The sequence below is a fragment of the Saccopteryx bilineata genome, chromosome 1 (assembly GCF_036850765.1).
Source record: "Saccopteryx bilineata isolate mSacBil1 chromosome 1, mSacBil1_pri_phased_curated, whole genome shotgun sequence".
NCBI lineage: Eukaryota > Metazoa > Chordata > Mammalia > Chiroptera > Emballonuridae > Saccopteryx > Saccopteryx bilineata.
In genome coordinates this window covers 157,380,541-157,405,097 of record NC_089490.1, presented here as the reverse complement: position 1 = coordinate 157,405,097, position 24,557 = coordinate 157,380,541, and the positions used below count along the sequence as shown (strand labels likewise).

The window sequence follows — 24,557 nt, the reverse complement described above, 5'->3', positions numbered from 1 at the left end:
GGAGTCAGGGGGAGGTGAGATCCTTAGGAGCCCGCCAGCACCACCCGCTGTGCAGGCTGGGCAGCTGGATGGGGTTAAGAAGGGACCCCTTCCAAGCCCACCAGCCTGTGTGGGGAACTGATTCCCAGCAGCCACCAGCAGGCCCCCAAGACCACTCAAACTCAGAACTGCCCTCCCACCGCATGTTGCTCTTTCTGTTGCAGCCCCTGAGGGGAGGGAGTTGGCAGGTTACCCTGACAGTTCTAGGAACCAGGAGAGCATGGGGTCACCTGTTTCCATATCTTTAGAATTTTGTTACCATATCTGCAGCATTTTGGGGACCCCTAGACCAAGTGAGGAGCTGGCAGGACACGTTGGAGCTCCCCACATGTTACCCCTCTCCCCCATCATAGTCCAGCTGAATAAGAAAGGATAGCTTCCCACCTCTGGCTCCGAGTCTCTCCCAGAAAGGCTATCACTGCTCAGCACCTGCTCGTGGACACAGCTGACCCCAGAAATGACCCTCAGATGGGTTCTCTCACTGCCCTGGGCAGGGACTAAACGCTTGCCTGGGTCCATGGGGAGTGGAGGAGGGGCAGGGTACCCATTCTTACCTGTTCAGTCAGAGTCAATTGCAAACCGTGTCCACCGCTGCTGGCAGAGTTTCTGATGGCTGCCCCAGGGCACCTCAGAGCCCGCAAGACTTGAGGTCCAGCACTAGAGCCACCCAGTCCAAGCAGGGACTGCAGGCACAGACACAGCCCCTCCCACCTCTCACTGGTCCCAAGCACTTTCGTTTTTGCTGTGCCTCCCTGGCCCTCCCCACGTCCCCACCGGTTCTCAGAAAACTTCTAGATTCACTGTTGCTGCCAAAAAAGCCAACAAGATCCAGGAAGAGGGGTGGGGCCTCAGGGTGAGGCGCCCCGAGGTCTGGTGGGTCCAAGCAGTACTCAAAGTCCACAGGTGCCCCTACCCCACCTGCCTACCAGGTGGGAGGGGCCAGACTGCCCCCTGAAGCCAAGCGGGAGGGTTACCTTGTTGAGTGCTGCAAACTGCAGCCAGAACTGCAGCTGGGACATGGCGTGGCCGCCAGTGGGTCCCTTGAAAGGAGCGCTCCCTCCTCATGACCTTGGGTGCTGGGCCGGCTGCTGGCTCTGCTCTCAGCCCTCAGCAGGGCTGCATTTGCATGTTGGTTTAGTCACCACCAGCGCCTACTTCCCCTAAGGCCGCTGACTTTCAGGAAATGATGCCTGCCTGGTAAGTCAGGGCGATTACTGGCAGAGCAGGGACAATTACTGTACAGGGCGGAATCTAGCCACAGATGCTGTCAACAACACACCACCCCGCCAGGTCGCATCCTACCATCCCTGGGTGCTCCTCTATAGGCCCTCAGGGTTCAGATGGGACACTGGGGGGTCACAGCTGGATGTGCAAGCAGCTCCTCCCAGCCCTACCTCAGTTTCCCCAGACTGTTGACACACTGGGTTCTGTTCTACCTGGCTCCTCCCGTTGCTGATTGGGCCTAGCAGGGTCCCTCTGCTGCTCCTGAGATGCTCACAGCAGTGATTCCAAGAGGCATAGGCCCCCAAGGTGCAGGGAGGAAACTAAGGTCCATCCTACTCCTCCATGTCCCGCCACCCTCCCAGGACCAGCCCCCAGCTTCTCAGTCAGGACCCAGGTCCATGGCCTTCACCTGCCACCCTAGAGCTATCTCCAGTACCTCCTGGGCACACCAGGGTCTTTGCCCATGCTGGAACTCCACCTGGAGCTCCTCCTCTTGGGCACCTAGGCCCAACCTACTCATACTCCAGCCTTGTCAACAGTTTTGCCTTCCCTAGAAGCCCCGTTTCTTCCCATTCCATGTGCCCCTGCCTGACCAGGCGGTGGCGCAGTGGATAGAGCATTGGACTGGGATGTGGAGGACCCAGGTTCGAGATCCCGAGGTAGACAGCTTGAGCACGGGCTCATCTGGTTTGAGCAAAGCTCACCAACTTCAACCCATCTGCCCCTGCCTCCCTCAGTCCAGCATGGGAGTAGGGCTTGAAAGGGCTGGTGGGCAGGGTATGCAAAACATCATGCCCTGTGAGCTCTGAGCCCTAGGCATAAATACCCATCCTGTGGGAATGACTTTTTTAGAGCAACCCTCACAGGCTGAGAAGGACCCTGGGCTACCCAGAGTCAGGAAGAATGAGCAGTCACGGAATCCAATCGTGCAGTCCAACAGGCTACTGTAGCAGCCCCTGTCCTGTCTCCCAACAAAGCCTGGGGGCAACATGCACCCCAACAATGAAGTGAGTTGCTGTGGGCTAGCCCACCAGGCCATGATCACCATAAGCAGGAGTAAAAGTATATATATGGCAGTAAGTTCGTGAAAAGACACTAGATACCACAAGGCAACAGGGAAAGGCAAGTCACAAGTGAGATACACAGTACACCCGAAGGACTGCCAGACTCAGACAGATGACAGTGATAAGTACTGGTGAGGACACAGAAGAGTCAGAATCTCCAGCACACAGGTGAGAATGGGCAACAGGCATCTCTCTGTAAAAGACTGAGCAGTTCCTCCAAAGGTCACACTGTTACCACATGACCCTGCAGTGACACTGCTAGGTGTCCACCCAAGAGAAATGCAAACACACCCACATATAAACCAGTACATGCATGTCCACTGAAGCAGGATTCACAACAGCCACAGGTTAAAAACAATCCAAATATCCACCAACAGACGAATGTGGTCCAACTACTCAGCCATGAAAAGAAGTGAAGCGCTAATGCTACAATGTGGATGGACCTTGGAAACACGATTCTCAGTGAGAGAAGCCAGACATAAAAGACCACACAATGTGTGATTCCATTTATGTGAAATGTCCAGAACAGGTATATCCACAGGGACAGGAAGTGGTTCGTGGTTGTCAGGGGCTGGGGGTGACTTCTAAGGGGGACTCCCACATGTGCTCCAACCAGGACCCAACCGGCAACCCCTGTCTGAGGCCAACGGTCAAACCAATTGAGCCACTGGCTGTCAGAAGGAAAGAGGGAGAGAAGGATAGGAAGGGGAACACATGAAACATGGTCGCTTCTCATGTGTGCCCTGACCAGGGATAAAACCCAGATGTCCGCACACCAAGCCAACCAGCCAGGGTCAGAATGTTCTAGAACGAGACAGAGGTAATGATTACACAGCATTGCAAATATTCTTCAAATTTTTATTTATTCATGCCTGACCAGGCGGTGGTGCAGTGGATAGAGCATTGGACTGGGATGCAGAGGACCCAGGTTCAAGACCCCGAGGTCGCCAGCTTGAGCACGGGCTCATCTGGTTTGAGCAAAAAGCTCACCAGCTTGAGCAAGGGGTTACTCCGTCTGCTGAAGGCCCACGGTCAAGGCACATATGAGAAAGCAATCAATGAACAACTAAGGTGTCACAACGAAAAACTGATGATTGATGCTTCTCATCTCTCTCCATTTCGTCTGTCTGTCCCTATCTATCCCTCTCTCTGACTCTCTCTCTGTCTCTGTAAAAAATAAAAATAAATTACTTATTCATTTTAGAGAGGAGAGATAAAAAGAGAGAGAGAAGGTGGAGAGGACCAGAAAGCATCAACTCCCATATGTGCCTTGACCAGGCAAGCCCGGGGTTTCGAACTGGGCGCTTTAGCATTCCAGGTCGACTCTTATTATTTATTTATTTTTTTTGTTTGTTTGCTTATTTATTTTTACAGGGACAGAGGAAGAGTCAGAGAGAGGAATAGACAGGGTAGACAGGGACAGACAGACAGGAACGGAGAGAGATGAGAAGCATTAATCATCAGTTTTTCGTTGCGAGACCTTAGTTCAGGGGTCCCTAAACTTTTTACACAGGGGGCCAGTTCACTGTCCCTCAGACTGTTGGAAGGCTGGTCTATAAAAAAAACTATGAACAGCCTGACCAGGTGGTGGCACAGTGAATAGAACACCAGACTGGGATGCAGAAGGACCCAGGTTCGAGACCCCGAGGTCACCAGCTTGAGCGTGGGCTCATCCAGGTTGAGCAAAAAGCTCACCAGCTTGGACCCAAGGTCGCTGGCTTGAGCATGGGGTTACTCGGTCTGCTGTAGCCCCACAGTCAAGGCACATATGAGAAAGCAATCAGTGAACAACTAAGGTGTCGCAACAAAAAGTCTGATGATTGATGCTTCTGATCTCTCTCCGTTCCTGTCTGTCGATCCCTCTCTCTGACTCTCTCTGTTTACCTGTAAAAAAAATAAAATTAATTAATTAAAAAAAGGAACTATGAACAAATCCCTATGCACACTGCACATATCTTATTTTAAAGTAAAAAAACAAAACAGGAACAAATACAATATTTAAAATAAAGAACAAGTAAATTTAAATCAACAAACTGACCAGTATTTCAATGGGAACTATGGGCCTGCTTTTGGCTAATGAAATGGTCAATGTGCTCCTCTCACTAACCACCAATGAAAGAGGTGCTCCTTCTGGAAGTGCGGTGGGGGCTGGATAAATGGCCTCAGGGGGCCACATGCGGCGTGCAGGCCATAGTTTGGGGACCCCTGCCTTAGTTGTTCATCGATTGCTTTGACCGTGGGCCTTCAGCAGACCAAGTAACCCCTTGCTCGAGCCAGCGACATTGGGTCCAAGCTGGTGAACTTTTGCTCAAACCAGATGAGCCCGCGCTCAAAGCTGGTAACCTCAGGGGTCTCAAACCTGGGTCCTCTGCATCCCAGTCCGATGCTCTATACACTGTGTCACCGCCTGGTCAGGCCAGGTCGACTCTTTATCCACTGTGCCACCACAGATCTGGCTGAGTATACTTTAAAGGGTTCATTTTAAGGTGTGTGAATTGTCTCAATTTTAAAAAGAATTAGTTGGAATCTAAAGTGAAAGGAAAACATAATAAAATAATAATTTTTTAAAAAGCAAACTTTTTATTGTTTAATGAGCATAAAATTTGTCAAGTTGCCTGACCAGGCAGTGGCACAGTGGAAAGAGTGTCGGCCTGGGAGGCTGAGGACCCAGGTTTGAAATCCCGAGGTCACCAGCTGGAGCACGAGCTCATCTGGCTTGAGCGCAGGCTCACCAGCTTGAACGCGGAGTTGGCAGCTTGAGCCCAAAGGTTGTTGGCTTGAGCCTAAGGTCGCTGCCTTGAGTAAAGGGTCACTGGCTCAGCTGCAGCCTCCCCCCCAGTCAAGGCACATATGAGAAAGCAATCAATGAACAGCTAAGGCACTGCAACAAGCTGATGCTTCTCATCTCTCTCCCTTCCTGTCTGTCTGTCTGTCCCTGTCTTTCTGTGTCTCTCTCTCACTAAAAAAATTGTCAGATTGAAAAAAAAAATTGTCAGGTTGAAAAAAAAAATTGTCAGGTTGCCAGAAAAATTTGTAAACTCTTGACTCTCTGTCCCTAGTACCTCATCACCAGATGGTTAGCCAACTGGCAAAAGTGACCCTAAAGAAACAGGGAAGCCCATGGTGTGGTTGGGGGTATCCCAGGACAGGGAGGGGCCCCTACTTGGAGAAGTCATCACCCACTGGGCACCTAGCCACCTTACCCACTCCTAGTCTGGTCTGCCAATGGCCCTGCCATCCTTTTTATTTTTTATTTTTTTTGTATTTTTCTGAAGCTGGAAACGGGGAGAGACAGTCAGACAGGCTCCCGCATGCACCCGACCGGGATCCACCCGGCACGCCCACCAGGGGGCGATGCTCTGCCCCCCCCCCCCCGGGGCGTCGCTCTGCCGCGACCAGAGCCACTCCAGCGCCTGGGGCAGAGGCCAAGGAGCCATCCCCAGCGCCCGGGCCATCCTCGCTCCAATGGAGCCTCGGCCACGGGAGGGGAAGAGAGAGACAGAGAGGAAGGAGGGGGTGGGGGTGGAGAAGCAAATGGGCACCTCTCCTATGTGCCCTGGCCGGGAATCGAACCCAGGTCCCCCACACGCCAGGCAGACGCTCTACCGCTGAGCCAACCGGCCAGGGCCTGCCATCCTGGCAACCATGGAATATGGGTCTGCAATAGGACTGGATGTGTGAATGGGGGCGGGGAGCAGAGTTGGGTCTGGGCAGACACCCTGGTGGAGGTGAAATGGTTGACCTGGGTGCTAGTCTGTGGGTGGAAGCCATAGCCAAGGCCATGGATGGCCATGAATACAGCTTCATAAGCGCAGCTGATGTGGCTATGGGTCCGCCCAGCTGGCAGGATCCTCTCTGGTCCCAAGGCTGACCCTCCATCATGTGGCGGAGTATTGAGGAATGGGCATGGCCAGCTGTCCCAGAATTCCTGAGAACCTTACAATCTGTTCTTCAGTCTCTAACTCCTAAACTTATCCAGCTGCCTCACCAGTTTCTTTACACACACTCGAGGGCTTAGGTAACCACTGGCTTGGGCAACAAGTGGCCTGTATGTCCAGTTGCAATGAGTGAAACTGAAGCTGGGAAGTAGGCAGCACTCACTGAACAGAACAGTGGGAAGAGCACTGCAAGTCCCCCTCAGGCATACCTCCCTCCTAGGATGTTCCAGTAGAGGGTTCAGTTGTATCCCCTAAAATGACAGGTTCGAGTCCTAATCTATGAATGTCCTTATTTGGAAATAGTCTTTACAGGTATAATTAGCTAAGATGGGATCACACTGGAGTAGGGTGGGCCTAGTGCAATGACTGATGTCTTTATTTATTACTTATTTAATTTTTTTGTGGCAGAGATAGAGTCGGAGAGAGGGACAGATAGAGACAAACAGAAAGGGAGAGAGATGAGAACCATCAATTCTTTGTTGTGGTTCCTTAGTTGTCCATTGATTGGTTTCTCATATGTGCCTTGACCAGGGGGCTACAGCAGACTGAGTGACCCCTTGCTCGAGCCAGCAACCTTGGGTTCAAGTTGGTGAGCCTTGCTCAAACCAGATGAGCCTGCGCTCAAGCTGGTGACCTCGGGGTCTCGAACTCGGCTCCTCTGCGTTCCAGTCCAACGCTCTATCCACTGCGCCACCGCCTGGTCAGGCAATGACTGATGTCTTTATAAGAAGAGGGAAATTTGGACACTGACAGGGAGAGGCAACATGAAGACAGAGGCAGACAGACACTACAGTGATATGGCCACAAGCTCAGGATGCCTCGAGTGCTCAGAAGCTGAAAGGACCCTCTTCCTGAAGCTTCCAGAGGGAGGGCAGCCCTCCAACACCTTGATCTCAGACAGCTGTCTCCAGAACAGAGAGGGTAAAAATCGCCATGATTTCAAACTGCCCAGTTTGTGGTACTTTGGTGGGGTAGCTCCAGGACATTCCTACAATCACCCAGAAAGCTCTGCTCTATCACCCCATCATGGGGCCAACTGCCTCATGGGGACGCAGGGTGCTCAGCAGCACAACACCCTGACCGCTTTCCAGCACTGCAATCAGGAGTGGCTGGACCCTGGCAAAGGGCTTCTACAAGGTCCCTTCTAAGAATCTTTGGGATAGCCTCTGACCTCCTAAACCTTCCTCACCTTCTTCCCTGGTGCCTGGGTGCCTGACTCCTACACAGGGACCCTCCAGAGATACCCACACTCCTGCTCCCACAGGATCCTGGCACTTGACAAAGACTACAGGGGGATTCCTGGCTGTGGTCCTCAGCACCGACCTTGGAGGGCTACCTGGCCATGGTCGGGTGTGAACCAATAGGTTCCTCAGAGAAGAAACCTCACACTCTCTTTTTCTAATATTGGAACTGCTAAGAACTTGCTGGCAAGCCAAGACTCCCTGACCCTGTTAAATCTACTTACCTAGAGGTTGATGCCACCTGCCGCACACCCAGCAGGGAGCTGCTGAGAGTTTGCAAAGCACTTTTTTGAGCCATGACCTCACCCTGGCTTTCCAGAAGTCCTGAGCTGGTAAATGGAAAATGTCCTCACCAGGTAGACAGAGGGCCCACCCGAGATACCATGTTGCCTGTATGAGGTGTACCTCATACAGTACCTAGAAAAGAACTGTCCCCAGAGCCTGGTCTAGATGTTGGGGGTCTAGGGAGCCTTGGGAGGAGGTGCCAGGGCAGTACCTGCTCCAGGGAATGAGCATGTGGGGCAGCCAATGGGATGGAATGCCGAGTCCTTCACCCCCCAACCCTGACCAAGCATGTCCCCAAATATACCCCCAAATTAGATTCAGCCATGTCTGGAACACATGCCCACACAAAGACCTGTACACTATATTCACAGCAGCAGGATTCACAACAGCCAATAGGCAGATACAGCCCAGGTGTCCACCAATAGGTGGACAAACACCATGTGGTCTATTCATACAGTGGAATATTACTCAGTTATAAAAAGGAAAGCACTGATAGTCAATACAACGTGAATGAACCCTGAAATCATGAAGCTCAGTGAGAGAAGCCAAACACAAAACACAAAAGGCCATAGTATATGATTCCATTTATGTGAAATATCCAGGACAGGGAAATCCAGAGACAGGAAGTAGATTCATGGTTCTCAGGTGCTGGGGAAGGGAACTAGGATACAGGGTGATTGCTGATGGGGATGTGGTTTCTTTTTGAAGTGATAAAATGTTCTGATAGAAGGCAGAGGTAATGGGTCCTGGCCAGGTAGCTCTGTTGGTTAGAGCATCGTCCTGATACACCAAGGTTGCGATTTCAATCCCAGGTTAGGGCACGTACAAAAATCAACCAATGAATGCATAAATAAGTGAAACAACATATCAATGTTTCTCTCTCTTTCTCTACATTCTTCTCTAAAATCAATCAATCAATAAAAAAATAAACAACAAAAGAAAAGACGCATGTCCACACCCCCTAGTGCTCAGCACACCCTGGTGTGAAAACTCATGTGGGTCCCCTTGAGCTGTTCAGATCACCAAACAGGGACTTGGGGCCTGAGTGGTTCTATGCCAACCAGAGTTAGAAGGAGAGGAGTCCAGCCTGACCAGGTGGTGGTGCAGTGTATAGAGCATTGGACTGGGACACAAAGAACCTAGGTTTGAAACCCCAAGGTCGCCAGCTTGAGCATGGGCTCGTCTGGCTTGAGCACAGGGTCACTAGCTTGAACGTGGGATCACAGACATGACCCCATGGTTACTGGCTTGAGCCCAAGGTCACTGGCTTAAGCAAAGGGTCACTCACTTTGCTGTAGCCCCCCAGTCAAGACACATATAAGAAAGCAATCAATGAACAACTAAGGAGCCGCAACGAAGAACTGATGCTTCTCATCCCTCTCCCTTCCTGCCTGTCTGTCTCTATCTGTCCCTCTCTCTGTCACCAAAAAAAGAAAAAGAAAAAGAAAAAAGGAGAGGAGAGGAGTCCCTTCCTCAGACTGGTGGGTGATGCAAGGGTCAAGACAGGAAAGGAAGTGTGAGCCTGGGATGGCTCAAGTGGCTACAAGGGAGGAAGTGCTCCATTGAGGACACAGAGGAACATAGAAAATCCTGAGCAGACATTCCTGATGGCACCTGATCATAGCCTACATTGATTTAATTAATGACTAAATAGCTAAGGGGAGAAGGGAGTTGTTCCTACAGAACACAAGCTGATCAGCAGCAGTGAGGACAACAATCTCTGAGAGATTGATGCTTTGGTCACAACTGCTGTAACCAACAACCACCAACAAATGATAAGGCCGTCCCCTCCCCCACCACAAGGAGCCAGGACATCTGTATGGCCTTGTGTGCCTCTCCCAGGATAACAGGGACAATTATCGGCCTGACAGTGGGCAGTGGAGGGACTCAATGGAGGCCACCCCAACCAGGGTCAAGTTCAATCCCATTGGCAATGAGACACATCAATACCAGCACCTTAGAGACAATGCACTGAGGAGGACACAGGTCTCATCTGTGAGGCTCCTGCCATGAACTTAGAGCCCCAGTCTCAGCAAGAGGCCCCCAGGCAAACTCATGACTGACCAACACTCTTCAGAGGTCTCAGTGCCCACCTGGCATAGGGTATGTCATTGGCACTGCAGCAGGCTCATCTCTGCCCTGTGACATGTGGGCTGCAGTTATGTAGGATGATGATATGCACAGAAGATGGATGGATGAATGAGGGTGGTCAAGAACTCTCAGAACTGTTTTTGCATCTTTTCTGTAAATTTTAAATTCATTTTGTTGTGAAAACATTTACATACAGAAAAAGGCATCAGTTTAAATTTTCAGAGTCCTGGGTGCATGAACCCTTACCACGTTGGAACCTGGGTGTTAGGCCCTGGTCAGGGCAGGGTGATGAGAGAGGCCACACCTAGTACAGCTGACTCAGAGAGGCATCCGGACTGCAGAATCCCCTAGGCCAAAGGCCCCCTGGGATCTAGTAGGGGCTTACAAAGGGCATGTCCCACATGCCCCTATGTTCCTGGGCCTGGGTTGGCTCATGTACGGAATCAAGGGAGGAATCCAATACCCTTGGGGTTCCATAATCCATCCCAGGAGACAAGAGAAGAGCAAAGACCTCAGACAGCAAAGCCAGGGCCAAGGCTAACCACGGGCTAGAGAACCACAGATCCAGATGCATTCCCTGTGGAGGTGGGGGCAGAATGCTGACCCCAGGGGAATCGCTCTGTGCCACAAAGGGAAACTGGGAGCTTTTCCCTTGCAGGTAACAGGAGTCACACAGCCCATATTGTTGCTCTTTTTGCTTTGGTTGCCAGGGGAGTCGAGGATCAAGTTTAGTTACCAGGAGGTATATTAAGGCCTCTGAGTTTATATTTACTCCCCACCCCCAGCCTGGCTCTAGATTTTCTATTCCAATCCTCCTGATTTATGGAAGAGTGGTGGACATTTCTAGAGTGTATCATGGGCTACATGAGGGCTTTGCATGGTCTACCAGTTTCCTTTCATTGCTGTAATGAATTACCCTGAACCTCCTGGCTTAAAACAACACACATTTATTAACTTGTGGCTGCGGAGGTCAAGAGTTAACATATGTCTCACAGAACTAAACCCAGATGTGGGCAGGGCTGGTCCTTCCAGAGGCTCTGGGGAGAATGGTTTCTGGCCTTTTGTACCTTTCAGGGGCATGCATCCCTAGCTTGTGGCCCCTTCCTCCATCTTCACAGCCAGCAGCACAGACTCTTCCATCTCTGACTCTAACCCTCTTGCCTCCCTCTATGAGGACCCTGTGATGACATCCTACTCCTGCCCAGGGAATCCAGGGTTGCCTCCATCTCAGGGTCGTTGACTTAATCCCATCTAAAAAGTCCCTTTACCATGTGAAGTGATACCCACAGATCCCAGGACCAGAATGGGGACATCTTTGGGGATATGTTCTAACATAGCCATTCAGTGAAATGCATTCTTTCTTTTATTTGGGCTCCCCCATCTCCCATATCTGGGCTCTAAAACAGACTTGTATAGACAGGTTTTTAAAAGCTGGGTGTTGCCTGACCAGGAAGTGGTGCAGTGGATAGAGCATTGAACTGGGATGTGAAAGGCATCTGGTTTGAGCAAGGCTCACCAGCTTGGACCCAAGGTTGTTGGCTTGAGCAAGGGGTTACTCGGTCTGCTAAAGGCCCGTGGTCAAGGCACATATGAAAAAACAATCAATGAACAACTAAGGTGTCACAACGAAAAACTGATGATTGATGCTCTCATCTCTCTCCGTTCCTGTCTGTCTGTCCCTATCTATCCCTCTCTCTGACTCTGACTCTGTAAAAAAAAAAAAAAAAAAAAAAAAAAAAAAAAAAAAAAAGAGCTGGGTGTGTCAGAAGTGTCTGGGGAGCACTTGATTTGGCCAAGGGACAGACACAGAGAAACTTTCCAGCCCTAAGCCTCCTCCAGGGTCTCAGACAGTGGCCCAAATGCCTCAGAGGGGAGGGTCCTGGGCTGCCTGAGTAATTCAGGCTCATCCAGATCTCTGGATCCTTGACTTAATCTCATCTACAAACTCCCTCTGCCATCATGAGGCAATGTGTCCACAGGTCCTAGGAGCTGTTTCTAAGTGAGTACCAGGGTGATGTCACTTAGTCTTAATCAGGAGCAGACGGTACCTGTGGTGGGCCCAGTAAGCTGGGGTAGGGCCTCAAATACCAGGCTCAGTCTAGACTCCTTCCTAGCTTGGCCTGCAGACCCAGGGATCATAGGAAAGATACAGGATGCTAATTGATAGGGCCTTGGGAACCCTCACTTTAAGCAAACTTTGATCTCATGTCTGTCTAATCCCATACTCAGCACGGGGGTGAGAATTTGCTGGAAAAAGGTTCTGTTGCTTTAAAAGAAAGATTTGGCCTGACCTGTGGTGGCTCAGTGCATAAAGCATCGACCTAGAACACTGAGGTTGTTGGTTCAAAACCCTGGGCTTGCCCAGTCAAAGCACATATGGGAGTTAATGCTTCCTGAACTTCCCCCACACCTCTCTACCTCCTTTCTCTCTAAAAATGAAAAAAAAAAGTTAAAAAAAAAAGATGTGGGTCCAAGGTACCCTAGCAAGGTGGCTGGAGGGGGGGTGGATGTGCCACTATGCATTCAGCAGACGCTCAATAAACATCTGTGGGATGGATACATGAACTCTGAGTGCTAAGAGGCGGCTGTGGCGCCCCAAGGGGTTCTCAGCTGAGAAACCACGTCGATTCTTGGCAGAGCACGGGAGACAGCGGGAACCAAATGCATTAGAGAGAGACTGATGGGGGAGTAAGGCCGGATAGGTGGCCACAGGGGTTGGGAGGCTTCCAAGGGCCCTGGACTCCACCCACCCCATGCCTAAGTTTCCTTATTCACACATCAGGTGATGCCACAGCTGGGAAAATAGCGTCAGGAGATAACAAGTCTGGATGTGAAGTTGTGTCCAAGATAGGGGGAGAGGAACTTAATCAGAGCTCTGAGAAGACCACCAACCCTGTGGGACAAGCCAATGGCCAGAGATGCAGCAGATGGGAAAGGGTCTTGAGCCTACAGTCAGGGTGCCCTGAGAGGCTGATCCCCACTGGACCTTCCTTTCTGGACACTGGCACCTCCCAAAGCTGGGCAATAGCACCTGCCAAACAACAGAGGTTCAGGGTGTCCACATGCGCTGAAGCTCAGGGAAAAAACTATAAATGTGCCTGGAAAGGCTGGCAGGCCATGTCCACAGGGCCTCTCATCTGTCATATTGCTGCCTTTATTCTGGAGACTAGGGGCCCAAATTTCTCCTGCATAACCAAGGGGCAGGTAAGCCCTGTGCTCCCAACTCCATAAGGCCCAACTTTACCATTTCCTAGCTGGGCTTGGAGGGTAAACATCCCAACAGAGTTCCCCTGCCTCTCTCAGTTCCTGGTGTCCTTGACTATGGACACATGGCACAGTCTCTGCCTCCATGATCATGTGTGCTTTGTCCTGTGTCTGTGTTCCCTCTTCTGTCTAAGGAAGTGCCAGGTTTAGAGCCAGCCAGATAACAAGAGCCCTCTCACCTCCATGCTTAGCTAATTACTCCTACAAAGACCCTAGTTCTACTCCCATCTCCACATTAACCTAATTGCTCCTGCAAAGATACTAGTTCCAACCTGACCACGTGGTGGCACAGTGGACAGAGCATTGGACTGGGATGCGAAGGACCCAGGTTCGAGACTCCGAAGTCGCCAGCTTGAGTACGGGCTCATCTGGTTTGAGCAAAGCTCACCAGCTTGGAGCAAGGGGTGACTCAGTCTGCTGAAGGCCCACGGTCAAGGCACATATGAGAAAGCAATCAATGAACACACGGTCAAGGTACATATGAGAAAGCAATCAATGAACAATTAAGGTGTCGCAACGAAAAACTGATGACTGATGCTTCTCATCTCTCTCCGTTCCTGTCAGTCTGTCCCTATCTATCCCTCTCTCTGACTCTCTCTCTGTTTCTGTAAAAAAAAAAAAAAAAAAAAAAAAAAAAAGATGCTAGTTCCAAAGATGGACCCATTCTGAGAATCCAAGCAGATGTGGATTTGCATATATCCCTCTGTCCAGCTCTCTGCCTGGTTTTACTTGAAGGCCCAAGTGCAGAGAACAGTGTGTTCTGGTGGTTATGAAGCAGCCAAATGGATCCAAACGAGTCTAGTGGGTTTGAACAGTGTGGCTTGTGCTGCATCCCTCCACAGCCTGTCTCCTCATGAGCCTCACATGTCCCCACTTTCCAGAGGGAAACCGAGGCCAGGAGCTAAGTGCCTGCCACCACCTCACTCCCTGATTGACCTTGGCACTGTCACATGTGGGCACTTTCCTAACTGTATGTTCAGGTCCCCCACTGCAGAGAATAGGTTCCCTCTGTAGAGAACAGACTCAGGCCGAGTATTTGAAGTTTCTGAGGTTAAACAGCAGCACCCTCGCTCTGGCAGCCCAGGGTGATTGAGAGCAACGGTGTCAGCATTAGATCACACGTGGGCTTCTTCCTGTGAATCATCTCCATGGAGCTCGGTGTTCCAGAGCTGCCATAAGGAGGCAGGGCACCATGCAAAAACCCTGAGGGTGAGACCATGAGGGCAGGGTCCACCTGATTCCTGGTGGGGGCTGAGCTGTCCCATGTCCCCACAGAATAAATCAAACATCATGTTCAACTAGTGTGTCACATTTTCAAACGGCCACTAGGTTTGGGGACACAGACACCATGGTGTTTGCACTTGATGGGCATCCTTGGCCTGAGGGCATAGGGATCGTGGTGGCCCCTCCTCTAGACACTAAGGTAAGCACATGGCCTCCACTGGGAGGGGGAGGATGGCACCAAGGCTTGGGGAAAGCAAATCAGGCATTCTGAGAGGCTGTCCCACCAACCATATATGGAGCGTGAGCAAAGGGGTGACCAGGACAGCCCTATCCTTCATTACATAACTTCTGACCCAGCTTTGCACTGCTGTGAAATTGTCTCTGACAGATTGGAACAGCTGGGCTGCGGTGTAGGCCAGCAGTGCCGAGGGGTACTGCCATTCCCCAGAATAAGCCATATTTCCACAAGGCACGTGGCTCAGCAGAAGTTTGTTGGCGCCGACCAAGAAAGCAGCTGGCTTCCCAAAGGCAAGTAATGGGCCAATGGGAACTTGAGTCACCTACCTGAGGAAAGTCGCTCTTTGGCAGGAAGCTAGGGGTGGTGGCGGCGGGGCCATAGCTGGTGTCCATGCAGGGTTGGCCCACAAGGAAAGAAGCAGAGTTCACAAACTGGCTGAAGAGAGAAAGGAAATAAGGTGAGCTGTCAGTGTGGTGAGGGCACTGTCCTCCCTACTTTGAGTGCAGGACAGGAATGAAGCCACCTGCCAAGAGGAAAAATTCTGGCCTCTCAGAAACTCAGCTCAGAGGAGGGCCCATGCACCCATGTCCCAGGACACAGTGCCCTAGAAAAAGCGGGTCCAGCTGCACATGCTTCCATGCCCTGTGCACAGGCCATTGTTTGGCCTGGTTCCAGGTAAGCTCCCCTGTAAACTCCTATTTACCCTATAAAACCCAGCTCCTATTGCCCTCTGTAGGAAGATGCCCTCCTGGTTCCTTCCACCCCCTCCATCTGTTGTCATTCCCCCACAGAGTAGAGCTCTCCCTGACTTTTGTCACTACTACCTCTGTCCTTTTTCCTGGTGGGTTCTCACTAAAACAGATCATAGCTGGTTGATCTCAAATGTCTCTTAACAGTCAAGGCCAGGCCCACAAACCACTTGGCAGGAGGTTAAAGCCCCCTGGCTGTGAGTTCTAGTTTTAATTTGTGACTGTAGAATAGGAAGGCAGATGAAACCCCCATGGGCAGTGTGGCCATAGGACATGGTGGGGCTGTCTTGAATCCGGGCTGTGGAACTTACTGGCTTTCACTGAAGGCTGGATATGGCGCAGGCGGGAAGGTGTTCCACCACGGGTAATGCAACACAGCACTCTGCAACAGAGCGAGCACGTCAGAAAGGGACCAAAGAGGATAAGAGAAGAGGGACCCTGCTCTACTTACGAGGCTGACCTAGAGCCAAGCGCTCTGAGGTCATGGTAACAAGCCCCAACCCTGGCTCCTAACTGGGCCACTTGAGAGTCACTTAACTGCTATGTGCCTTAGTTACTCCACATGCATGGGAAAACCCACTGAGAGTTGCAGTAAAGAGGAAAGTATCAATAAATGTGCTGGACCAGGTGGGGATGGGTGGGTATTGTCCCAGAATCCCAGAGGCCTGAGGAGCCAAGACTGCCCGCTACCTCAGGTTCTGACACCCAGACTTGGGGTCCAGAAACCTGCATTTCACAAGGACCCATGAGCTGGTAGTGCAGGACTCTAATATAAGACCAGACGCCAAGCAAGACGGTGCAAGTCCCTATAGGGCTAGGCCCCATTAGGGAGATGTGCGAACTTCCCAGAGAGAGGGGACTTCTCAGAGGGGTAGGGTCCAAGGCCAGGGCAAGGGGCTCCAACCAGCACCATGAATTGGCAGGGCCCTCATTGCTCAACCCTTCCTAGGCAGGTTGGAAGGTCACCCTTCTCAGAACCCCCATGGGCCAAGGGGGCTACCAGCATCAGCTAACTCAAGCCCAAGAACACAGCAAGGGATCCCAAGGAACTTGCTTCAGGAATACCAGTGGGTAGCTGGAAGGGTAAGCCTGAGGTCAGTGGGGGACATAAGGGGCCTTGCACTGGGATCTGACAGGACCAGCTTGGGGTTATGGGACCGTGAACACTCCAGTCCCTCTGTACAATGGGACTGACATGTCCCACCTTTACACATGGGTCAATTTGGCAGGAAGTCCTTTTCCCTAAAACAAGCAACAGCCCCACTAGCAATAAAGCCTACATAGGGCCCCATCAGGGACGTTGTCCTCTGCGGAAAGGACTACTGGCTGGGGTCATGATCTCTGCTTCTTTCAGCTGACCCAGATGGATGGCAAGTCTGAGTCAGGAGCCCAGCAGCTAGCAGACTCCCACTCACTGGCCCACCCAGGTCCTGGTCCTCAGTAACGCAGCTGTATGTACCTCCTCAGGCTGCCATGTCTTCTTTCTCTGAGACCCTAACCCAGATTTGGCCTAGAACCAGCCCAGATGGCTGAAACCACCATGGTGCTATTTTCCTGTGCCCCTCTATGCCAAGAGGAGAAGCCAGCCGTGAATTCCCATCACTGTACTCTACCCCTGACCTCTAAAGAGGTCTAACAGTGTCCAGAGGATCCCAGAGAATCGACACAAAGAAGGGGAGAGAAACACCTCGAAACATTATCACCTGAAAGAGACCCCGGGAGTCCTGCCCATTCTCAGATTTTGCAAAGGCTACAAAATAAAGAATTGGAGAAGGCCCTGGTCAGGTGAATAAAGCATCAACCCAGTGCGCGAGAGGTCACAGGTTCAACCTCTGGTCAGGGCACAAAAAAGAAGCAATTAATAAGTACAAAACTAAATGGAACAACTAAGTAAAACAAAACTAAGTAAAACAATGAATTGACGCTACTCTCTCTGTTTTTCTCTCTCTCAAATCAATGGAAAAAAATTTTTCTTCATTAAAAAGCAAAACAAAACCAGAATTGGGTGAAAAAGCAGCACAGGGCCTCTCCCCAGCATGAAGGCCAATGGCGCAAACACTCTTACAAGAGTCACATGCCCTCTGTGGCCCCTATTTGAGAAGAGAAATACAGCTCCAGAAGGACGTGAACTTCCCAAGGTCACAGACACTTTTGGAACATTCCATTTCAGATTGTGCTTAGCTTCCTTAGGTGAATTAGCATAAATGGTCTTGGGACATATGGATAGTGCCTGGACGAGGCCAGTCCAGGATGTGGGTGCCTACACTGTGGGCCCACAAGGGACACAGCTGGCCTGCAAGCTGTGGGTGTCTGGAATGGGGAGGACCAAGGAAGTTGTTCACTTGCCTGACCTTCTCCACCTACACCTATATCAGAGCTGGGGGAGCCCTGGTAGAGCTCCTAGGCCAGGAAACCCATAGGTCCTTGAGGATCTCAGGCTTCAGCTGGGGAGGCAGGATGGTAGGGAACATTCCTGGCTTAGTCTACTCAGTAACCCCAACCTCCTCCCCCAGGACCCAGGTCTAGTAAGGCTGATAGCCAAGAACTCCCCAGCCTGACCAGGCGGTGGTACAGTGGATAGAGCATCGGACTGGTATGTGGAAAGCCCAGGTTTGAAACTCTGAGTTCACCAGCTTGAGCACGGGCTCATCCGGCCTGAATAGGCTCACCAGCTTGAGCATGGGGTCACTAGCTTGACCCCAAGGTCGCTGCCTTGAGCAAGGTGTCACTCGCGCTGCTGTAGACCCCCCCACCCCCGGTCAAGGCACATATGAGAAAGCAATCAATGAACAATTAAGGCGCCACAACTGATGCTTCTCATCTCTCTCCCTTCCTGTCTGTCCCTAGCTGTTCGTTCCTCTCTCTGTCAAAAAAAAAAAAAAAAAAAAAGAACACCACAGTCCTGCCCCACAGAAGTGGCACTACAAAGTCAGCCACTCAGAGCCTTCCTAGGGATTTTCCAGTGCAGCTAGGAGCGGTAGCTTCACCTTCAGAGGGCCGACCCTTGGGATGTGATTGGTCCAGAAATAGGTACCTGACTCCAGCCAGCCATTCACAGCCTGCCTGGGGATTCTCCACATGGAGACAAAGGCTAGCCCTTTCCTGGGGAGGGACAGGACCTGGGTCATCATCAGCCCCAGTTGCCCAGGCCACCTATAAGCTGATTAGAAAGATGAACGCCTTCTAGAAAGGCAGATAAAATACCGGACATCTAGTGAAATCAGTTTTTTTGTTTGTTTGTTTGTTGTTGTTTTTTTTCATTTTTCTGAAGCTGGAAACAGGGAGAGACAGTCAGACAGACTCCCGCATGCGCCCGACCGGGATCCACCCGGCACGCCCACCATGGGGCGACGCTCTGCCCACCAGGGGGCGATGCTCTGCCCATCCTGGGCGTTGCCATATTGCGACCAGAGCCACTCTAGCGCCTGAGGCAGAGGCCACAGAGCCATCCCCAGCGCCCGGGCCATCTTTGCTCCAATGGAGCCCTGGCTGCGGGAGGGGAAGAGAAAGACAGAGAGGAAAGCACGGCGGAGGGGTGGAGAAGCAAATGGGCGCTTCCCCTGTGTGCCCTGGCCAGGAATCGAACCCGGGTCCTCCGCACGCTAGGCCGACGCTCTACTGCTGAGCCAACCGGCCAGGGCTGTTTGTTTTTTTAAGCAAGAGAGAGACAGACACAAACAGACAAGAAGAAAAAGAAATGAAAAACATCAACTCATAGTTGTGGCACTTTAGTTGTTCATTGGTTGCTTTCTCATATGTGCCTTGATGGGCGGGCGGGGGCCTCCAACTGAGCCAGTGACCCCTTGCTCAAGTCAGCGACCTTGGGCTTCAAGCCAGTGACTTTGGTCTCAAGCCAGTGACCATGGGGTCATGTCTATGATCCCATGCTCAAGCTGGCAACCCCGCACTCAAGCTGGTGAGCCAATGCTCAAGCTGATGAGCCCGTGCTCAAGCTGGCGACCTCGGAGTTTTGAACCTAGGTCCTCTACATCCAAGGTTGACACTCTAACCACTGTGCTACCACCTGGTCAGGAAAATTGGAATTTCTAATAAGCAACAAGTAATCTTTAGTGTTGGTATTGAATGGGACACACAAAGCAAAAAATTATGTGTTTATGTGAAACTTAAAATTTCACTGGATGGCTATGTTTTCATTTGCTAAATCTGGCCACTTTAGCGACACTGAAACTCCTAAGGCCAGCTCCATCTCCGACCTGGTCCACTCTGGTTCCTCTTCCTGAACTTGGTTCTGCCCACCTAGGAGGCAAAAATAAGGAGCATGTCGCCCACATCGACCCGCACAAAGCCACAGTCTGCACAGGCTGCAGGGGTTAAAGAGTCTGCTGGTAGCCCCTGGTCAGACCTGCTATGGCCTGAGAGGCAACTCCCACAATCAGTGGCCCAAGGGGAACAGCCTGAGTGCACAGCCTGGGGAAGGGCGGCCAAGCCTTGGTCAGCCAGGCTCTGACTGCCCAGAGAAGTGCCTAGAGCCAAAGCCGCGGCTCAACCAGAACTTTCTTTGCACCAAGATCCTTATCACTGCCCAACATCCTAGTTTCTGAGCCTGTCAGGTCCTCACAAGCTGTTCAGGTACAGCTTACATCCTGGCCTTCCACTGGCTTCCTGGGTCACCATAAAGGGGAGGTAGCAGGAACACACATTTCTGTCCTAGGCTACCCACTCAGTGCACATTCTGACCTAGGAATTGTATTCCAGAAAGGGGTGGGGGGTGAGTAGGGGAATCCATAGGGGCAAGTAAACATGAAGTGCTATTTATAGCAGCAGAAAATTGGAACCACCCCAAAGGCCCAACACTATAGAAATATTTAAGCAAATTATGAGATGCTGAGAAAGAAGAATCCTGTGTTATAACAATGGCAAGTTCGTGCTTTGAGCTTGAGAAACAGGTACAATGGAACCCCAGGAACAAACACGTTGCCACTCACGGGATGGCACAGAGGGACAGTGAAGGGGACAGAGGTGCAACAGGAAGGTTATCAGCTGTGACAACTTGAGTGGAAGTCGGAGAGCTTCAAAAGAAAGGAGAGCCCTGGCCGGTTGGCTCAGCGGTAGAGTGTCAGCCTAGCGTGCGGAGGACCTGGGTTCGATTCCCGGCCAGGGCACACAGGAGAAGCGCCCATTTGCTTCTCCACCCCTCCACCGGGCTTTCCTCTCTGTCTCTCTCTTCCCCTCCCGCAGCCAAGGCTCCATTGGAGCAAAGATAGCCCGGGCGCTGGGGATGGCTCTGTGGCCTCTGCCCCAGGCGCTAGAGTGGCTCTGGTCGCAACATGGCGACGTCCAGGATGGGCAGAGCATCGCCCCCTGGTGGGCAGAGCGTCGCCCCCTGGTGGGCGTGCCGGGTGGATCCCGGTCCGGCGCATGCGGGAGTCAGTCTGACTGTCTCTCCCTGTTTCCAGCTTCAGAAAAATGAAAAAGAAAAAAAAAAAACAAAAAAAGAAAAAAAGAAAGGAGAGAGGAGGCTGGGCCAGCTCATGGTGGAGCCTGGACCCTGCTGAAGGCCCTGCTGGATCTCAGCCAGGCTTGAGCTACAGGTGGTATCTCAAATCAGTGCTGACTCACTGCCTGCCCAGTGTTCAAGACCAATTCTAAGTTCACATTCCATGTTCTGCCGTGTTAAGACACCATATGGGCATAGATGGGCGTGGAGGGAATTTGGGTTCCAAGTCCTCCCAGCTCTTTCTGATGCTCCAGTTATGAGCCTAGTGCCTCCTGATGGTTCCCAGGAACCTGAGATCTGCCTGACCTGTAGCCCATTTCCTAGCTCTTCTTAATCCTGAGCACCCAGCCTTTTACCCATTCCTGCTGATTCCTAGCCTGTTCTCAGCATCAAGCATCTCACTTGTTCTTCTCCCAGACCCCAGAAGCTCCAGTCTCCCCACCATAGTTTTTCTTCCTACAATGGAAGAAGAGCTCCACTTTCACCTAGGAAAGGAGGTACTATGTCTGACCCACTGGAGAATTCTGGACCCTTCTCTTCCTGGGACTGCTTGTGGCTCTGTGACATTAGAGTCCGGCCTACACTTGTGGTAGTTTTGTTACTTAGGATACTTATTTCAGTTGTCAAAACCTGGGAGCAGGCCCTGGCTGGTTGGCTCAGTGGTAGAGCATTGGCCTGGCGTGCAGGAGTCCCGGGTTCGATTCCCAGCCAGGGCACACAGGAGAAGCGCCCATCTGCTTCTCCAGCCCTCCCCCTCTCCTTCCTCTCTGTCTCACTCTTCCCCTCCCGCAGCCAAGGCTCCATTGGAGCAAAGTTGGCCCCGGGTGCTGAGGATGGCTCTATGGCCTCTGCCTCAGGCGCTAGAATGGCTCTGGTTGCAACAGAGCAACGCCCCAGATGGGCAGAGCATCACCCCCTGGTGGGCATGCTGGGTGGATCCTGGTTGGGCACATGCAGGGGTCTGTCTGACTGCCTCCCTGTTTCCAACTTAAGAAAAACACAAAAATAAATAAATAAATAAATAAATAATTTTTTTTTTTTTTTCCATTTTTCTGAAGCTGGAAACAGGGAGAGACAGTCAGACAGACTCCCGCATGCGCCCGACCGGGATCCACCCGGCACGCCCACCAGGGGCGACGCTCTGCCCACCAGGGGGCGATGCTCTGCCCATCCTGGGCGTCGCCATGTTGCAACCAGAGCCACTCTAGCGCCTGGGGCAGAGGCCACAGAGCCATCCCCAGCGCCCGGGCCATCTTTGCTCCAATGGAGCCTTGGCTGCGGGAGGGGACGAGAGAGACAGAGAGGAAAGCGCGGCGGAGGGGTGGAGAAGCAAATGGGCGCTTCTCCTGTGTGCCCTGGCCGGGAATCGAACCCGGGTCCTCCGCACGCTAGGCCGACGCTCTACCGCTGAGCCAACCGGCCAGGGTAAATTTTTAATTAAATATAAAAAACAAAACAAAACAAAAAAACAACCTGGGAGCAACCAAAATGCCCTTAGAAGGTGATGGATAAACTGTGGTCCATCCAGACTACAGGATGTCACTCTGCACTAAAAAGAATTAGCTACTGCCTGACCAGGCCGTGGCACAGTGGATAGAGCATCAGACTGGGACACGGGAGACCCAGTGGTTCGAAACCCCGAGGTCGCCAGCTTGAGAGCGGGATCATCTGGTTTAAGCAAGGCTTGCCAGCTTGAGCTCAAGGTTGCTGGCTCAAGCAAGGGTTCACTCGGTCTGCTGTAGCCCCCCACCCCCCTGTCAAGGCACATATGAGAATGCAATCGATGAACAACTATGGTGCCACAAAGAAGAATTGATGTTTCTCATCTATCTTCCTTCCTGTCTGTCCCTACTTGTCTTTCTGTCACACGCAAAAAAAGAATTAGCTACTGAGCCTGACCAGGCGGTGGCGCAGTGGATAGTGTCAGACTGGGACACAGAGGACCCAGGTTTGAAATTCAGAGGTTACCAGCTTGAGCATGGGATCATAGACATGAACCCATAGTTTCTGGCTGGAGCCCAAAGGTCACTGGCTTGAAGCCCAAGGTCGCTGGTTTGAGCAAGAGGTCATTCTGCTGTAGCCTCCCCCCCCCCCCCCCCCCCCCCCGTCAAGACACATATGAGAAAGCAATCAATGAACTAAGGTGTCGCACGAAGAATTGATGTTTCTCATCTCTCTCCCTTCCTGTCAGTCTGTCCCTCTCTGACTCTCTCTGTCAAAATTAAAAAAAAACAAAGAAAAAAAAAAGAATTAGCTATAGTGTCATGAAAAAGCATGGGGGAACCTTAAATGCATATTACTGAGTGAAGGAAGTCAATCTGAAAAGCCTGCATACTGTATGATCCCAACTCTAGGACATTCTGAAAAAGGCAAAACTGTGGAGACAAGGAAAAGGTGCCAGGGTAGGAGAGGGACATACAGGCAGAGCACAGAGAGTTTCAGGACAGTGACACTACTCTGCAGACACTGTAACAGTAGATACATGTCATTGTACATTTGGTGTTCAATACCAAAAGAGAATTCTGATGTCCACTGTGGAATAATAATGCATCAATCAGTATTGGCTCCTCTGTTGTAACAACATAGATCACTCATTAACCAACACTGAAACAGGGAATGTGGGAACTTTCTGTATAATTTTCCTATAAATCTAAAACCACTTAAGAAATAAGTCTAGCCTGACTAGGCAGTGGCACAGTAGATAGAGCATCAGACTGGGATGCGGAAGACCCAGGTTTGAGACCCTGAGGTCGCCAGCTTGAGTGAGAGCTCATCTGGTTTGAGCGAAAAGAAGCTCACCAGCTTGGACCCAAGGTCACTGGCTTGAGCAAGGGGTTAGTTGGTCTGCTGAAGGTCCACGGTCAAGGCACATATGAGAAAGCAATCAATGAACAACTAAGGAGCTGCAACAAAAAACTGATGATTGATGCATCTCATCTCTCTCTGTTCCTGTCTGTCTGTCCCTATCCCTCTCTCTAACTCTCTCTCTGTTTCTGTAAAAAGAAAAAGAAAAAGAAAAAGAAATGAGTCTCTTGCCTGACCAGGCGGTGGCACAGTGGATAGAGTGTCGGCCTGGGACGCAGAGGACCTATGTTTAAAACCCTGAGGTGACCAGCTTGAGCTTGGGGTTGCCGGCTTGAGCATGGAATCATCAACATGACCCCATGGTCGCTGGCTTGAGCCCAAAGACAACTGGCTTGAGCCTGGGGTCACTGGTTCGGCTGGAGCCCCCTCCCCCCTAGTCAGGGCACCTATGAGAAGTAATCAACAAACTACAGTGCTGCAACTATAAGTTGATGCTTCTCATCTTCCTTCCCCTCTCTCTCTCTTTCCCTCTCTCTAAAAAAAAAAAAGTCTGTTAAATTACAAAGAAAAGCCCTGGCCAGTTGGCTCAGTGGTAGAGCGTCGGCCTGGCATCCAGGAGTCCCGGGTTCGATTCCCAGCCAGGGCACACAGGAGAAGCGCCCATCTGCTTCTCCACCCCTCCCCCTCTCCTTCCTCTCTGTCTCTCTCTTCCCCTCCCGCAGCCAAGGCTCCACTGGAGCAAAGTTGGCCTGGGCGCTGGGGATGGCTCTGTGGCCTCTGCCTCAGGCGCTAGAATGGCTCTGATTGCAGCAGAGCGACGCCCCAAGATGGGCAGAGCATCGCCCCCTGGTGGGCATGCTGGGTGGATACCGGTCGGGTGCATGCGGGAGTCTGTCTGACTGCCTCCCTGTTTCCAGCTTCAGAAAAATACAAAAAA

The 24,557-nt window shown here is 51.5% G+C and overlaps 1 protein-coding gene across 6 annotated transcripts in view; it reads right to left on the bottom strand.

The window, feature by feature from the left end:
• Positions 1-24,557, bottom strand: part of SBNO2 (strawberry notch homolog 2) — a 70,827-nt gene that overhangs the window by 23,097 nt on the left and 23,173 nt on the right. For 5 of the 6 annotated variants that reach the window (XM_066277739.1, XM_066277750.1, XM_066277756.1 and 2 more), the window contains exons 3-4: positions 15,669-15,739; positions 14,935-15,043 (exon numbers count right to left, since the gene is read on the bottom strand). In XM_066277739.1, the coding sequence (XP_066133836.1) occupies positions 14,935-15,043; positions 15,669-15,739 (180 nt within the window). Of the gene's footprint in view, positions 1-1,013; positions 1,157-14,934; positions 15,044-15,668; positions 15,740-24,557 lie in introns of those variants that run through there. The other variant, XM_066277774.1, reaches the window with a different exon arrangement.